General features: G+C 46.7%; 1 protein-coding gene across 1 annotated transcript in view; it reads right to left on the reverse strand.

Annotated features, from left to right (window-relative positions):
- The window catches only part of LOC137377390 (neurofilament heavy polypeptide-like), a 187,512-nt gene that overhangs the window by 64,439 nt on the left and 107,270 nt on the right, over positions 1-15,803 (reverse strand). The window contains exons 21-22 of the mRNA XM_068046968.1: positions 11,867-11,920; positions 2,782-2,832 (exon numbers count right to left, since the gene is read on the reverse strand). Of these exons, the coding sequence (XP_067903069.1) occupies positions 2,782-2,832; positions 11,867-11,920 (105 nt within the window). The remainder of the gene's footprint in view (positions 1-2,781; positions 2,833-11,866; positions 11,921-15,803) is intronic.

The raw sequence follows: 15,803 nt of genomic DNA on the forward strand, positions 1-15,803 counted from the left end.
AATATTGGTATGGACAGATGCATTTTGACAGGTAGATTGGTGAGGATGAGGTCAAGTAGGTTTTTCTCTCTTGTTTGTTCCCTCACCACCTGCTGCAGACCCAGCGTAGCAGCTATGTCCTTTTGGACTCAGCCAGCTCTGTCAGCACTGGTGCTACCGAGCCACTCTTGATGATGGACATTGAAGTCCCTCACCCAGAGTATATACTGTGCACTTGCTACCCTCAGTGCTTCTTCAAATTGGTGTTCAACATGGAGTAGCACTGATTCACCAGCCAACGGAGGTGTGGCAGCTCATAATCAGCAGGTGGTTTCCTTGCCCGTGTTTGAGCTCATGCCATGAGATTTCATGGAGTCCAGAGTCAATGATAAGGACACCAAGTGCAAATCCCTCCCGACTCTATACCACTGTGCCACCACCTCTGGGGGGTTTGTCCTGCCGGTGGGACAGGATGTATCCAGAGATGGTGATGGTGGTGTCTGGAACATTGTCTGCAAGGTATAAGTCTGTGACTATGACTATGTCAGGGTGTTGCTTGACTAGTCTGTGGGACAACTCTCTCAATTTTGGCACAAGCCCCTAAATTTTAGTTAGGAGGCTTTGCAGGGTCGACAGGGCTGGGTTTGCTGTTGTCGTTTCCGGTGCCTAGGTCGATGCTGGGTGGTCCGTCCGGTTTAATTCTGTTTCTTAGACTTTGTAGCAGTTTGATACAACTGAATGGCTTGCTTGACCACTTCAGAGGGCATTTAAGAGTCAACCACATTGCTGTAGGTCTGGAGTCACATGTAGGCCAGACCAGGTAAGGACGGCAGATTTCTTTCCCCAAAGGACATTAGTGAACCAGATGCATTTTTACAACAATCAACAATGGTTTCATGGTCACCACTAGATGAGCCTTTTAATTCCAGATTTCTTAACTGAATTCAAATTCCACCATCTGCCCTGGTGGAATTTGAACCCATGTCCCCAGAGCATTAGCCTGGGACTCTAGGTTACTAGTCTCGTGACATTACCACTATGCCACCCGCTTCCCCTCACTGAAATAAAACGCCAGGTTTGAAAGACTGAAAATAAACTCAAGACAACTCCCCACTATGTCCTTTCATTCCCCCTTCAACTACATTCCCTGCTTGACCAGTCACAACTTCCATACCCCTCATCAATTTCCCTCTGCCTGTCCATCTTCCTTTTCTCTCTCCGTCTTCCTCCCCATCTTCACTGCCGTCCCACTCCTTGCCACTTTACTCTTCTCCCCACACACACAGACGCTCAGTTTGGGTTCCACCAGGGTCACTCAGCTCCTGAGGTGAGAGTGACTGCCCTTGACATCAAGACAGCATATGACTGAGCGTGGCATAAAGGTCACTGACCTGAAAAGATAACTCTCCTTCTCTCTCCACAAATGCTGCCAGACCTGCTAAGTATTTCCAACATTTTTTGTTTTTATTTCAGATTTCCATCATCTGCAGTATTTTGCTTTTATTATTATGGCATAAAGGTAGCCTAGCAAAACTGGACTCAATGGGAATCGGGGGGAAAATTCTCCCCTGGTTGGAGTCATACACAGCACAAAGGATGTGGTTTGCATGTGGATGCAAAAGGCTGTGGTTATTGGAGGTCTACCATCTCAGTCCCAGGGCATCACTGCAGGAGTTCCTCAGGGTAGTGTCCTAGGCCCAACCATCTTCAGCTGCTTCATCAATGACCTTCCCTCCATCAGAAGGTCAGAAGTGGGGATATTCACTTCTGTTGGCAAAATGTTCAGCACCATTCGTGACTCCTCAGATACTGAAGCAGCCCTGTCCAGACGCAGCAAGAGCTGGACAACATCCAGGCTTGGACTGATAAGTGGCAAGTAACATTCGCGCCATCCAAGTGCCAGGAAATGACCATCTCAAACGAGAGAGAATCTAACCATCTCCCCTCAGTGTTCAAAGGCATTACCATCGCTGAATCCCCCACTGTCAGCATCCTGGTGGTCACTATTGACCAGAAATTGAACTGGATCAGCTACATAAGTACCGTGGCTACAAGAGCAGGTGAGAGACTGGGAATTCTGCAGCAAGTAACTCACCTCATGTCTGCCCGATGCCTGTCCACCATCTACAAGGCACAAGTCAGGAGTGTGATGGAATACTCTCCACTTGCCTGAATGAGTGAAACTCCAACTACACTCAAAAAGCTCGACACCATCCAGGGCAAAGCTGCCCACTTGATTGGCACCCCATCCACCACCTTCAACATTCATTCCTCCACCACCGAAACACAGTGCCAGCAGTGTGTACCATCTACAAGATACCTTGCAGCAACTCACCGAGGTTCTTTCGACAGCACCTTCAAACCCGCGACCTCTACCACCTAGAAGAACGAGGGCAGAAAATGCATATGAACACCACCACCTGCAAGTTCCCCTCAAAGCCACACATCACCTTGACTTGGAACTGTATCACTGTTCCTTCACTGTCGCTGGGTCAAAATCCTGGAACTCCCTTCTGAACAGCACTGTTGGTGTACCTGCACCCCAAGGACTGCAGCAGTTCAAGAAGGCAGCTCACCACCACCTTGTCAAGAGCAATAAATGCTAACCTAGCCAGCGACATTCACATTCCCTGAATGATTTAAACCACACCCCGCACTCCCCCCTTCCCCCTCCCCCACCCCCGACACTTGGGCCAATTATTCCATTTGCCTTCTCACCCTGCTTCCCCTAAATCATGCTCAGTCATGGAAGATCTATAACTCACGTGTAATTAGCAAACCCAAACGTGTTGAGCTGTTTACCTTTTGTCGCACGTGTTGGCTTCTTCTCAGTCAGTTCTGTTTTACGGGTTTCTGCATAGACAGTACAAAATACTTCCGTTAACAAAATCACCTGCTGTTGTAAAAATGTTATAAATTACAAATTTAAAAGCTGCAACTTGTCACCTAAATTGCACTGAAACGCCTCTAAGTGCTCTTTCGGAATTGTGCTCAGGAGAATTTTCTAGATCAGTATGCTTCCAGCCCAATATGTTCTGGGGAATAAGGTGGGTCAAGTGTCTGTAGGGGAACATTTTGGGGGCACTGATCATAGTATCATAAGTTTTAAGTTAGCTATGGAAAAGGAGAAGGGCAATCCAGAGTAAATTTAATTCATTGAGCGAGGTGGCGGGTGTGGGTGGGGTGAAATTTCGGTGGGGACCGAATGGATCTGGCCCAAATAAATTGGAATAAAAGACTAACAGGTAAAACTGTAAGAGAAACATTCCGATGAGGGGAAAGGTAAGAGAAACAATACCAGACATCTGTGGAAGGCAAAAGAGATAGAAAATAAGATGAAGCAGAAAAAGGGTGCATAAGATAGATGTAAGTTTTTTTTTATTCGTTCATTGGATGTGGGCGTCGCTGGCTAGGCCAGCATTTATTGCCCATCCCTTATTGCCCTTGAGAAGGTGGTGGGGAGCTGCCTTCTTGAACCGCTGCAGTCCATGTGGGGTAGGTACATGCTGTTAGAAAGGACATTCCAGGATTTTGACCCAGCGGCAGTGAGGGAACAGCGATATAGTTCCAAGTCAGGATGGTATGTGGCTTGGAGGGGAACTTGCAGGTGGTGCTGTTCCCATGAATCTGCTGCCCTTGTCCTTCGAGTTAGTAGAGATCGTGGGTTTGGAAGGTGCTGTCAAAGGAGCCTTGGTGCATTGCTGCTGTGCATCTTGTAGATGGTACACACTGCTTCCACTGTGCGTCGGTCGTGGAGGGAGTGAATGTTTGTGGATGGGGTGCTAATCAAGCGGGCTGCACCCATCCAAGCAAGTGGAGAGTATTCCATCACACTCCTGACTTGGTCTTGTAGATGGTGGACAGGCAATGGGGAGACAGGAGGCGAGTTACACGCCGCAGACCTCCGTGCCTCTGATCTGTTCTTGCAGCCACAGCATTTATGTAGCTGGTCCAGTTCAGTTTCTGGTCAATGGTGACCCCAGGATGTTGATAGTGGGGGATTCAGCGATGGTAATACCATTGAACGTCAAGGGGAGATGGTTAGATTCTCTCTTGTTTGAGATGGTCATTGCCTGGCGCTTGTGTGGCGCGAATGTTACTTGCCATTGATCAGCCCAAGCCTGGATATTGTCCAGGTCTTGCTGCATTTTCACTTGGACTGCTTCAGTATCTGCGGAGTCATGAGTGGTGCTGAACATTGTGCAATCATCAGCGAACATTCCCACTTCTGATCTTATGATGGAGGGAAAGTCATTGATGAAGCAGTTGAAGATGTTCTGGCCTAGGAAACTACCCTGAGGAACTCCTGCAGTGATGCCCTGGGACTGAGATGAAAAACTTCCAACCCCAACCATCTTCCTTTGTGCTAGGTATGACTCTAACTAGCAGACAGTTTTCCCCCTGATTCCCATTGACTCCAGTTTTGCAAGGGCTCTTTGATGCCATATTGGGTCAAATGCTGCCTTGATGTCAAGGGCAGTCACTCTCACCTCACCTCTGGAGTTCAGCTCGTGTCCATGTTTGGACCAAGGCTGTAATGAGGTCAGGAGCTGAGTGGCCCTGGCCGAACCCAAACTGAGCATCAGTTCACAGCTTATTGCTAAACAAGTGCTGCTTGATAACATTGTCGATGACACCTTCCATCACTTTACTGACGATCGAGAATTTCTGGCCAAAGTATACTTTTTGTCTGTTTTCTCATAATAGAGCTCTTAAGAGTCTCGTTATTTTCTCGGTTAGCCGGTATATGTGTGTATTTGTGTGTGTGAGGGGCTAAGGTACATACAAAGATATGAACATGCGAATTAGGAGGCAGAGTAGGCCGCTCAGTCCTTCGAGCCTGCTCCACCATTCATTCAGTTCATGGCTGAACTGATTACTCCACATTTCCACCTACCCCCGATAACCTTTCACCCGCTTGCTTATCAAGAATCTATCTATCTCTGTCTTAAAAATATTCAAAGACTCTGCTTCTGCCACCTTTCGAGGAAGAGAATTCCAAAGACTCACGATCCTCTGAGATAAAACTTTCTCCTCATCTCTGTCTTAAATGGGCGACCTCTTATTTTTAAACAGTGAACCCCAGTTCGAGATTCTCCCACAAGGGGAAACAACCTTTCCACATCCACCCTGTCAAAACCCCTCAGGATCTTATATGTTTCAATCAGGACCCCTCTTACTCTTCTAAATTCCAGCAGAAACAAGCCTAGCCTGTCCAATCTTTCCTCGTAAGACAGCTCACCCATTCCAGGTATTAGTCTAGTAAACCTGCTCTGTACTGCCGCCAATCCATTTACATCCTTCCTTAAATCTTCTTTGGCCTCCTTGTCTCGAAAGACAATGGATACGCGCCTGGAGGTGGTCAGTGGTTTGTGAAGCAGCGCCTGGAGTGGCTATAAAGGCCAATTCTAGAGTGACAGACTCTTCCACAGGTGCTGCAGATAAAATTGATAAAATTCCTTCCTTAAATAAGGAGACCAATACTGTACACAGTACTCCAGATGTGGTCTCACCAATGGCCCGGTATAGCTGAAGCATAACCTCCCTACTTTTATATTCAATTCCCCTCGCGATAAACGATAACATGCTATTAGTTTTCCTAATTACATGCTGTACCTGCATACTAACCTTTTCCGATTCATACACCAGGACACCCAGATCCCTCTGCATCTCAGAGCTCTGCAATCTCTCACCATTTAGATAATATGCTTCTTTTTTATTCTTCCTGCCAAAATGGACAATTTCCCACTTTCCCACATAATACTCCATTTGCCAGGTCTTTACTCACTTATCTATATCTCTTAAGAACATAAGAACTAGGAGCAGGAGTCGGCAATTCAGCCCCTCGAGCCTGCTCCGCCATTCAATATGATCACGGCTGATCTCATCCCTTTGTAGTCCCCTTATGTCCTCTTCACGTTACTTTCCTACCTATTTTTGTGTCATCAGCAAATTTAGCAACCATACCTTCGGTCCCTTCATCTAAGTTATTTATATAAATTGTAAAACGTTGAGGCCCCAGAACAGATCCCTGTGGCACACCACTCATTACATCTTGCCAACCAGAAAATGACCCATTTATGCCTACTCTCTGTTTCCGTTATCTAGCCAATCCTCTATCCATGCCAATATGTTACCCCCTACACCATGAGCTTTTATTTTCTGCAATAACCTTTGATATGGCACCTTATCAAATGCCTTCTGGAAATCTAAGTACAATACATCCATCATACACTCTTCATTGAACCAGGGTGGGTCCCCCGGCTTGATGGTAATGGTAGAGTGGGGGATATGAGTTTGCAGATTATGGTTGAATACGCTTCTGCTGCTGCTGATGAACCACAGCGCCTAATGGATGCCCAGTTTTGTATTGCTCGATCTGTTTGAAATCTATCCCATTTAGCACAGTGGTAGTGCCATATAACACGATGGTGGGTACCCTCAATGTTAAGACAGGACATTGTCTCCACATGGACTGTGGGACAGGTAGACTGGTGAAGACGAGGTCAAGTAAGTTTTTCCCTCTTGTTGGTTCCCTCACCACCTGCTGCAAACCAGTGTAGCAACTATGTCCTTTAGGACTTGGCCAGCTTGGTCAGTAGTGGTGCTACCGAGCCACTCTTGATGATGGACATTGAAGTATCCCACCCAGAGTATATATTGTGCACTTGCTACTCTCAGTGCATCTTCCAATTGGTGTTCAAAATGGAGACACACAGATTCAGCAGCCGACGGGGGGGGGACGGTATGTGGTAATCTGATCTGATGCCATGAGACTTCATGGGGTCCAGAGTCAATGCTGAGGACACCCAGCGCAACTCCCTCCCGATTGTATACCACTGTGCCGCCACCTCTTGTAGGTCCGTCCTGCCGCTGGGGAAGGACCTTCCCAGGGATGGGTGATGGTGGTGTCAGGGGAATTGTTTGCAAGGTATTATTTGATGAGTATGACTATGTTAGGCTGTTGCTTGACTAGCCTGTTAGATAGCTTTCCCAATTTTGCAACAAGCCCCCAGATGTTGGTAAGGAGGACCTTGCAGGGTCGACGGGCTGGGTTTGCCGGTTTTCTGGTGCCTCGGTTGATGCTGGGTGGTCCAGTTCCATTCTCTTTCTTAGGCTTTGTAGTGGTTTGATAAAACTGAGTGGCTTGCTAGGCCATTTCAGAGGGCATTTAAGAGTCAACCACAGTGCTGTGGGTCTGGAGTCACATGTAGGCCAGACCGGGTCAGGACAGCAGATTTCCTTCCCTAAAAGGACATTAGTGAACCAGGTGCGTTTTTACAACAATTGGCAATGGTTTCATTGTCACCACTAGACTTGCTTTTAATTCCAGATTTATTAATTGAATTCAAATTCCACCATCTGCCATGGTGGGATTCGCACCCATGTCCCCAGAGCATTAGCCTAGGGCTCTGGATAACTAGACAAATGACATTAACACGACGCCACTGCCTCCCCTCTCTGAAATAAAAAGCCTGGCTTGAAAGACAGAAAACAAACTCAAGACAACCCCCCACTAAGAGAGTTAGCTGTGTGCTTCCCTGTCCCACCCCATGCTCTTCCATTCCCTCTTCAACTACATTCCCTATTGCACCATTCACAACTTCCTTACCCCTTCCTCAATTTTGCTCTGCCTGCCCATCTTCCTTTTCCCTCTCCATCCTCATCTCCACTGCCCTTCCATTTCCTGCCACTTTAATCTTCCCCCACATGCACTGACACGCAGTTTGGGTTCTGCCAGGGCCACTCAGCTCCTGACCTCACTACAGCCTTGGTCCAAACATGGACAAAAGAGGTGAGGTGAGAGTGACTGCCCTTGCTATCAAGGCAGCATTTGACCGAGTATGGCATCAAGGAGGCCTAGCAAAACTCGAGTCAGTGGGAATCAGGGGGAAAACTTGAGTCATATGCAGGCACTAAGGAAGATGGTTGTAGTTGGAGGTTTTTCATCTCACTCCCAGCGCATCACTGCAGGAGTTCCTCAGGGTAGTGTCCTAGGCCAAAACATCTTCAACTGCTTCATCAATGACCTTCCCTCCATCAGAAGGTCAGAAGTGGGGATGTTCACTTATGATTGCAAAATGTTCAGCACCATTCACGACTCCTTAGATACTGAAGCAGCCCTGTCCAGATGCAGCAAGAGCTGGACAATATCCAGGTTTGGGCTAATATGTGGCAAGTAACATTCGCGCCACACAAGTGCTCAGCCATGACCATCTCAACCAAGAGAGAATCTAACCATCTCCCTTTGACATTCAATGGCGTTACCATCACTGAATCCCCCACTATCAACATCCTGGTGGTCACCATTGACCAGAAACTGAACTGGACCAGCTACATAAAAGCTGTGGCTGCAAAAGCAGGTGAGAGACTGGGATTTCTGTGGCGAGTAACTCACCTCCTGTCTCCCCTATGCCTGTCCATCATCTGCAAGGCACAAGTCAAGAATGTGATGGCATACTCTCCACATGACTGGATGAGTGCAGCTCCAACTAAACTCAAGAAGCTCAATATCATCCAGGACAAAGCAGTGAGCTAGGTTGGCAGCCCATTCACCATTTTCAACCAATGCACGGTGGCAGCAGTATGTACAGTATAGAAGTTGCATTGCAGCATTGCACTAAGTCAAGACAGCACCTTCCAAACTCGCGACCTCTACCACCTAGAAGGACAAGGGCAGCAGATGCATGGGAACACCACCACCTGCAAGTTCCCCTCGAAGCCACACACCATCCTGACTTGGAACTATATCGCCGTTCCTTCACTGTCGCTGGGTCAAAATCCTGGGGTGTACCTACCCCACATGGACTGCAGCAGTTCAAGAAGGCAGCTCACCACCGCCTTCTCCTGGGCAATTAGGGATGGGCAATAAATGCTGGCCTAGCCAGCAACTCTCACATCCCATGAAACGAATAAAAAAAAAAATTTGCAGAGTTAAGTGTCTGACTTGTAATGCAAGATGCAAATCACAACAATGGTAACAGATGTGGTATGAAACTCCAGTGTAAAGGCACTGAGTTTTAGACAATGTACTTTTTCAATCTGTTCTTTCAGGTAACTCCAAGATTGTAAAGGTCACTTAAACGTCTCTAAGTAAGATACAGTAGCATAATGATATGTTACTGCAGTAGTAATCAAGAAGCCTGGACTAACGCAGGGATCAGTGCTTGGACCCCAGCTGTTCACAATATATATCAATGGTTTGGATGTGGGGACCAAATGTAATATTTCCAAGTTCATGGATGACACAAAACTAGGTGGGAATGTGTGTTGTGAGGAAGATGCAAAGCTGCTTCAAGGGGATTTGGACAGACTTAGTGAGTGGGCAAGAATGTGGCAGATGGAATATAATGTGGAAAAATGTGAGGTTATCCACTTTGTTAGGAGGAACAGATGTGCAGAGTATTTCTTAAATGGTAAGAGATTAGAAAGTGTAGATGTACAAAGGGATCTGGGTGTCTTTGTCAATAAGTCACTGAAAGCTAACACGCTGGTGCAGCAAGCAATTAAGAAGGCTAATGGTATGTTAGCCTTTATCACAAGAGGATTTGAGCACAGGAGTAGTGAAGTCTTGCTTCAATTGTATAGAACCTTGGTTAGACCGCACTTGGAGTACTGTGTGCAGTTTTGGTCCCCTTACCTTAGGAAGGATATTATTGCCATTGAGGGAGTGCAAAGAAGGTTCACCAGACTTGTTCCTGGGGTGCGGGACTGTCCTATGAAGAGAGATTGGGGAAACTGGGCCTGTATTTTCTACAGTTTCGAATAATGAGACGTGATCTCATTGAAACCTACAAAATACTTAAAGGGATAGACAGGGTAGATGCAGGTAAGGTGTTTCCCCTGGTTGGAGAGTCTAGAACCAGGGGGCACAGTTTCAAAATAAGGGGGAAGCCACTTAGGACACAGATGAGGAGAAATTTCCTTACTCAGAGGGTTGTGAATCTTTGCAATTCTCTACCCTAGAGGGCTGTGGAAGCTCAGTCAGAGTATGTTTAAAGCAGAGATTGACAGATTTCTAAATACAAATGACATAAGGGGATATGAGAATAGTGTGGGAAAAAGACATTGAAGTGGATAATCAGCCATGATCATATTGAATGGTGGAGCAGGCGTGATGGGCTGATTGGCCTACTCCTGCTCCTATGTTCCTACGATCTAGAGACACGAGTTCGAATCTGACCACGGCAGCGGGGAAATTTAAATTCAGTTAATTAAAAAAAGACTAATATCACTACTGGGGAACCAAGAAAATTGCCATAAAATGCCATCTGGTTCACTAATGGCCTTTAGGAAGTAAAGCTGCCATCTTTACCTGGTCTGTTCCATATGTGACTCCCATTCCAATGTAGTTGACTCTTATCTGCTCTCTGAAATGGCCGAGCAAGCCATTCAGTTGTAGCAAACTGCTATGAAAAAGTCGAGTAAGAATAAAACTGGACAGACCAACCAATATGAACCTAGGCACTGGAAATGGCAAAGGCAGTTGCCCTCCAAGTCACACACCATGCTGAATTGGAACTATAGAACTGGAGAACAATTACAGCACAGAAGGAGGCCACTTAGCCCATCGAGTCTGTGCTGGCTGAAAAAACTAGCCGCCCAATCTATTCCCACCTTACAGCACCTGGTCCATAACCTTGCCGGTTACAGTTCTTCAGGTACATGTCCAGGTACCTTTTAAAAGAATTGAGGGTTTCTGCCTCCACCACCATTCCTGGCAGTGAACTCCAGACATCCACCACCCTCTGAGTGAAAAGGTTTCCCCTCTAATCCTTCTACCAATCACCTTAAATCTGCGTCCCCTGGTAACTGACCTCCCCACCAGGGGAAACAGGTCCTTTCTGTCTACTCTACTTAGGCCCCTCATAATTTTGTACATTTCAATTAAGTCTCCCCTCAGCCTCCTCAGTTCCAGGGAAAACAACCCTAGCCAATCCAATCTTTCCTCATAGCTGCAACCTTCAAGCCCTGGTAACATTCTTGTAAATCTCCTCTGTACTCTCTCCAAAGCAATAATGTCCTTTCTGCAATGTGGTGACGATATCACTGTTCCTTCAGCATCGCTGGGTCAAAATCCTGCAACTCTTTCCTAACAGCACTGTGTGTGAACCTGCACTATAGCAGTTCAAGAAGGCTGCTCACCACTAGCTTTTCAGGGTACATTACAGAGGAGCAATAATCGCTGGGTTTGTCAATGGTGCAAACGCCCAATCAATGAATGCAAAAAAGACATCACTTTTCAAAATACCATTCCCAAAACCCTGAAGGCTGCATTTCCTGCATAGAAATTCTATCGTCCTCCAGCCCAGTAAATCCCAGCTCCAAAAAGAGTTCCACATTTCCCATCACTCTTCACCCTTAGCACAAAGTCTGGATTGAGAAGACCCCCTAATTCCCCTCTCTCCAACTTATCAGATCACTGACCTGAGCAGAAATGAGGAGCACATATTCCTCATCACTACCTCACGCTCTAAACAGGAATTCTGGCCGTGGGAATATGAGAAATTTATCCTCAATGAAAAGGAAACCCAGGCTTCACACTGGCAAAGGTAACTCAACACAATCCCTCCAATAAAGATTGTCACGTGGTGCCCACTACCCATTCCCCCTTCACCAACCTCATCCATTTACACCCCAACTTTCACACTCCTAGTCACAAATTCCTCCCACATCCCCAAGTCCCATCTCCTTATTGATCTTTTCCCCTCTCCCTCTTCCTCTCACACCCTCTCATGCCCTACCCACTAAAACTTCCCCCTCTTCAATGTGGTCCAATTATTCCCTTTGACGTCGCACCCTGCTTTACCTAAATCGTGCTCAGTCACAGCAGATCTGCGACTTAAATTTAATCAGCAAACCAAACCATGTTGAGCTGGATGTTTACCTGATACTGGCTTCTCCTCAATCACATCTATTTCAGGGATTCTACAGGGAATTTCTGCATGGACATTAAAAAAGTACTGCAGTTAACAAAATGATCTGCCATTGTAATAATCTATTATAAATGACAAATGCTTTGTGTGTAGCATCTTTCTAACTTAAATGTATTGAAACTCCCTCATTCAGGCTCTGACAATGGGAAAACTCAGACAAAAAGTATTGATATTGACCTGTAGTATATTTGGTACCTGTAGGTGGCACTGCGTTTGCTATTAAGGAGGTTGAGTGCCTGATACAAAACATTTGGACTTTGGTTAAGAAGGTAAGAGCCCATGGGTTCCAGGGCATTTTGGCAAATTGGATCCAAAATTGGCTTAGTGGCAGGAGGCAGAGGGTCATGATCGAGGGTTGTTTTTGCGAGTGGAAGCCTGTGACCAGTGGTGTACCGCAGGGATCGGTGCTGGGACCCTTGCTGTTTGTAGTGCACATTAATGATTTCGACGTGAATATAGGAGGTATGATCAGCAGTAAGTTCGCAGATGAAATGAAAATTGATGGTGTCATAAATAGTGAGGAGACTTAGATTGCAGGACGATATAGATGGGCTGGTAAAATGGGCAGAACAGTGGCAAATGGAATTTAATCCTGAGAAGTGTGAGGTGATGCATTTTGGGAGGACTAACAAGGCAAGGGAATGTACAATGGATGGTAGGATCCTAGGAAGTATAGAAGGTCAGAGGGACCTTGGTGTACTTGTCCATAGATCACTGAAGGCACAGCACAGGTAGATAAGGTGGTTAAGAAGGCATATGGGATACTTGCCTTCATCAGCCGAGGCATAGAATATAAGAGCAAGGAGCTAATGATGGAGCTGTATAAAATGCTAGTGAGGCCACAGCTGGAGTACTGTGTACAGTTCTGGTCACCCCACTATAGGAAGGGTGTGATTGCACTGGAGAGGGTGCAGAGGAGATTCACCAGGATGTTGCCTGGGCTGGAGCATTTCAGCTATGAAGAGAGACTGGATAGGCTAGGATTGTTTTCCTTCGAGCAGCGAAAGGCTGAGGGGGGACATGATTGAGGTATATAAAATGATGAGGGGCATTGATAGGTTAGGTAGGATGAAACTTTTTCCCTTAGCGGAGGGGTCAATGACCGGGGGCATAGATTTAAGGTAAAGGGCAGGAGGTTTAGAGGGGATTTGAGGAAAGATTTTTTCACCTAGAGGGTGGTTGGAATCTGGAACGCACTGCCTGAAGAAGTGGTAGAGGCAGGAACCCTCACAACATTTAAGAAGTATTTAGATGAGCACTTGAAACGCCATAGCATACAAGGCTACGGACCAAGTGCTGGAAAATGGGATTAGAATAGTTAGGTGCTTGATGGCCAGCATGGACACGATGGGCCGAAGGGCCTGTTTCTGTGCTGTATAACTCTATGACCCTATTTGATGTAAAGTCCATCAATGGTGCAATGTTGTGGCAATAGATTTGGCTCCAATATAAAGGCATTAAATTTAACATAATGATGTGCTTTCTCATTCCATTCTTTCAGCTAACTCCAATATTGGAAAAGTCATTTTAACTTCCCAAAACAGGATATGGTAGCATAATGGTTTCATTACTTGTTACAACCGACTGCTCCACTCAAAGCCCCCAATCAAAATGTACGATTCTGATTGTGGTGGGACCAACGCACTGTTAATTCAATCCTGTCGCTCCACAGATTGGCTAACATATCATTTAATACTTTCCAAATTAAAGACCCAGCCAAATTGTACTATCTATTATCCCCCAAATGAGGCTAACCAAACCAGGTGTCTTTAAATCAACATGTTAACTCTTTAATTAGAAGAACTAAATTCTTAATCACTATGAAGATATAAACAACATTTAAAATAGAAAAAATTAGAGTCCTTGCAAATTTACAGTCCAATGTTGCTTGAAGTCCTCACAGAATGTTGCTCGAGATCCTCACAGAATGTTGCTTTCCCTCTCCAGCGAATTTCAACAATTACGACTTGCAAGTACTTTCAATGGAATCAAGCTGACTTTAGAGTTTTTGAGGGAAAGAAGATTGTCACAATCTAACCTCCCTTTCTTCAATATATATTACCAGAGATCTCTGTTTTGGCTTGACGTTTTCTTAGAATTTTGAGAGATAATAAACAAAGTGATTCCTGACAACGCTGCCGGCCCCTGACGTCATCAGGCTGCGCCAAGGTGTGCACATGCGCAGACGGGCTCCTGCTCTCTGCGGGTGCGCTGTGTTCCGACTTGCCAGGAGTGGTTAGCGCATGCGCCAATGACATCATCGTGTGACGTGTGCATCTTCGGGCAACGCGCCTGGTCAGCCTCTGCGCTTGCACTTTACGCGTACAGCAATGCAACGCTAACGTATTCACCCATGCGTCAACCTCCGCTCTCCCCGCCACTGCTCTCGCCGGCCACTCCGCTTCCCCCCCCCGCCCTCACTGCTCTCGTCAGCCGCTCCGCTTCCCCCCCCCGCTGTTCTCTCCGGCTGCTCCGCTCCCCCCCGCACTCACTGCTCTCGCCGGCTGCTCCGCTCCTCCGCCCCCCCCACCCGCTGCTCTCTCCAGCCGCTCCCCCCCTCGCTGCTCCGCTCTTTCGGCCACTCCACTCCCCGCCGTCCCCGGCCCACTCGCTCGCCCTCTCCCCGGCCCGCTCTGCTCGCCCCCTCTGCTCCCCCCCTCTTTCACCGGCCCGCTCCGCTCCTCCCCCCCACTCCGTTCACGTCTTGCTCCCCCACCCACCCCCCTGCCCCCGGCCCTGTCCGCTCTGCTCACCCCCGTCCTCGGGCCCGGCCCGCTCCGCTGCCCCCACATCCCCGTCCCAGGCCCGCTCGTTCGCTTTCTCCCTCCCGCCATTGTATGCTGCCATGTGTTTAGGTCAGGTTGCCTTTGTGTGATTATTTGAGCAGCGCCATCTTTAGTCCTGGCAGCTGCCTGAAGTCGCAGACTGTGACTTATTAGTGGCACATGCTGCATTTGCGCATGTGTCACTGCAGCACCACCTAGTGGTAGCGCTGTCAGCAAACGCAGCCAATAATAAAACAGACTAAAATCTTATTCCTTCAGTTTAAATGGTTGAGAGCTCTTTTTCAAGTGTGCTAAACACAGCTGTGTCCTCTGTGTCTGTCTGTATCTGTTAGAACAAACTGTCTTCAACTCAAAGCCAGTTCAAAACTGAATTGTAACAAATGTATCGCATGAGAACCACTCCCAGTGGCTGTTTCTATGGTAACGAGAATGCACGCTTTGAATCGCAGTCTCCAAATGGCTGTTTCTAACAGTGACTGAAAATGCACCTTTCTATAACTCCTGAGGCTTGCCGGTTCTTAAAGCAATACTGATCCTTTGCAAACCTGAAAGGCAAACCGCATCTTCCTGGAAAAAAAAACTACAGGACCATGACATACTAGACGAGTAATCCAGAGATATGAGTTCAAAACTCACCACACCAGCTGGAGCATTTAAATCCAATTAATTAATTAGAAAGCTACTGTCACTATTGGTGATTACTAAACTACTAGATTGTCATAATGAACCATCTAGTTCAATAATGTCCTTTAGGAAAGAAATATGGCATTCCTACCCAGTCTGGCCTACATATGACTTTATTCCCACAGCAAAATTGTTGACTCTTAATTGCCCTCTGAAATGGCCCAGCAAGCCACTCAGTTGCATCAAACTGCTATGAATAATTCTAATATGTATAAATCTGGTCAGGCCACCCAACATCAACCTGGGCACCAGAAATAGCAAAGGCAATCCCCCCTCCATGGCACACACCAAACTGAGTTGGAAATAGATTGCTGTTCCTCCATTGTCATTGGGTCAAAATCCTGGAATACCCTCCCTAACCACACTGTGGGTGTAACTACACCAGGTCGATCACACAGATTCAAGAAAGCAGCTGAAC

Source organism: Heterodontus francisci, chromosome 15, assembly GCF_036365525.1.
Source record: "Heterodontus francisci isolate sHetFra1 chromosome 15, sHetFra1.hap1, whole genome shotgun sequence".
NCBI classification, from domain to species: domain Eukaryota; kingdom Metazoa; phylum Chordata; class Chondrichthyes; order Heterodontiformes; family Heterodontidae; genus Heterodontus; species Heterodontus francisci.